At 53.0% G+C, this 1707-nt stretch overlaps 2 protein-coding genes across 2 annotated transcripts in view; both read left to right on the plus strand.

Annotated features, from left to right (window-relative positions):
• TraAM80_05215 (large subunit ribosomal protein LP0) overlaps nucleotides 1-53 on the plus strand; it is a gene marked incomplete at both ends in the record, with an annotated part of 573 nt that extends 520 nt beyond the window's left edge. Inside the window, one exon of the mRNA XM_029382104.1 lies at nucleotides 1-53. This exon is cut by the window's left edge and continues 520 nt beyond it. Within this exon, the coding sequence (XP_029238027.1) occupies nucleotides 1-53 (53 nt within the window).
• A 209-nt stretch (nucleotides 54-262) lies between these two features.
• TraAM80_05216 (large subunit ribosomal protein LP0) lies at nucleotides 263-1240 on the plus strand (the record flags this gene model as incomplete). The annotated part of the gene is made up of 1 exon (XM_029382105.1): nucleotides 263-1240. The coding sequence occupies one exon, from the start codon at nucleotides 263-265 to the stop codon at nucleotides 1238-1240; it is 978 nt and encodes a 325-aa protein (XP_029238028.1).
• Nucleotides 1241-1707: the final 467 nt, after the last annotated feature.

Raw genomic sequence — 1707 nt, forward strand, 5'->3', positions numbered from 1 at the left:
ACCGTTATTTTGTATATTTTTGTCTGACTTTGGTCTTGTTTTTTTCCGTTTGAGGTTGTGATTTTGTTCTTGCTCTCCGACAGGGTTTGTCGTTTTATTCTAGAGAGCTATACTTATCATTGCAAGCGTCAGCAGCACAATGATTTTTGTTTGTTTATCGTTCTTGCTTCTTTTTTTTTTTCTGCTGGGGGTTTGTGCCCGCACGTTAACATGCACAAATACCCGTGCACTATTAGAACCTGGAACCTGAGTACCTCTTAACATGCCGTCCGTCTCCGAAGCCAAGCGGGAGTACGAGGAGCGTCTGAACGGATGCCTCACCAAGTACAGCCGCATCCTCTTTTGTCTGATGGACAACGTCCGCTCGCAGCAGGTGCACGACGTTCGCCGCGACCTTCGTGGTCTGGGTGAACTTGTGATGGGGAAGAAGACGCTTCAGAAGAAGATTGTGGAGAAGCGTGCGGATGAGAAGAAGGCGACGGCCTCCGACAAGTTGTTCTACAACAAGTGCATCGAACGGAAGCTGTTGTGTGGCAACACCGCCCTTATCTTCACGAACGAGGAAATCTCCGCCATCACGGATGTGCTGGACAAGCACCGTGTGCAGGCCCCTGCCCGCGTGGGCGCCATCTCCCCGTGCGACGTCATTGTTCCCGCTGGTAACACTGGCATGGAGCCCAAGGCGACTGCCTTTTTCCAGGCACTGAACATTGCAACAAAGATTGCAAAGGGGACCGTTGAAATTGTGACTGAAAAGAAGGTGCTGTCCGTTGGCGACCGTGTTGATAACTCGACGGCCACGCTGCTGCAGAAGCTGGATATCTCTCCATTCTACTACCAGGTGGAGGTGCAGTCAGTGTGGGACCGTGGTGTTCTGTTCCTCCGTGAGGATCTCTCTATCACCGACGAAGTCGTAGAGAAGTTCCTTTTGGACGGCATCAGCAGCGTCGCCGCGATGTCGCTGGGTGCTGGCATCCCGACGGCGGCCACGCTGCCACACATGATCATGGACGCCTTCAAGAACCTCCTCGGCGTCTCTGTGGCCACCGAGTACGAATTCGACGAGTTCGACGGCAAGAACCTGCGCCAGGCCGCTCTGGAGGGCAAGCTTGGTGGTGGTGCGGCTGATGCTGCTGCCCCTGCCGCCGCCGCCGCCGCCGCCGCTGCCCCTGCTGCTGCTGCCGCCGAGCCTGAGGACGAGGAAGATGATGATGACTTCGGCATGGCTGGACTGTTCTAAGCGACACAGTGGAGAACTGCACCGTTATTTTGATATTTTTGTCTGACTTTGGCTTGTTTTTTTCCGTTTGAGGTTGTGATTTTGTTCTTGCTCTCCGACAGGGTTTGTCGTTTTATTCTAGAGAGCTATACTTATCATTGCAAGCGTCAGCAGCACAATGATTTTTGTTTGTTTATCGTTCTTGCTTCTTTTTTTTTTCTGCTGGGGGTTTGTGCCCGCACGTTAACATGCACAAATACCCGTGCACTATTAGAACCTGGAACCTGAGTACCTCTTAACATGCCGTCCGTCTCCGAAGCCAAGCGGGAGTACGAGGAGCGTCTGAACGGATGCCTCACCAAGTACAGCCGCATCCTCTTTTGTCTGATGGACAACGTCCGCTCGCAGCAGGTGCACGACGTTCGCCGCGACCTTCGTGGTCTGGGTGAACTTGTGATGGGGAAGAAGACGCTTCAGAAGAAGATTGT

The sequence above is a fragment of the Trypanosoma rangeli genome (genome assembly GCF_003719475.1).
Source record: "Trypanosoma rangeli strain AM80 chromosome Unknown Tra_15.4_contig_00165, whole genome shotgun sequence".
Classification (NCBI taxonomy): domain Eukaryota; phylum Euglenozoa; class Kinetoplastea; order Trypanosomatida; family Trypanosomatidae; genus Trypanosoma; species Trypanosoma rangeli.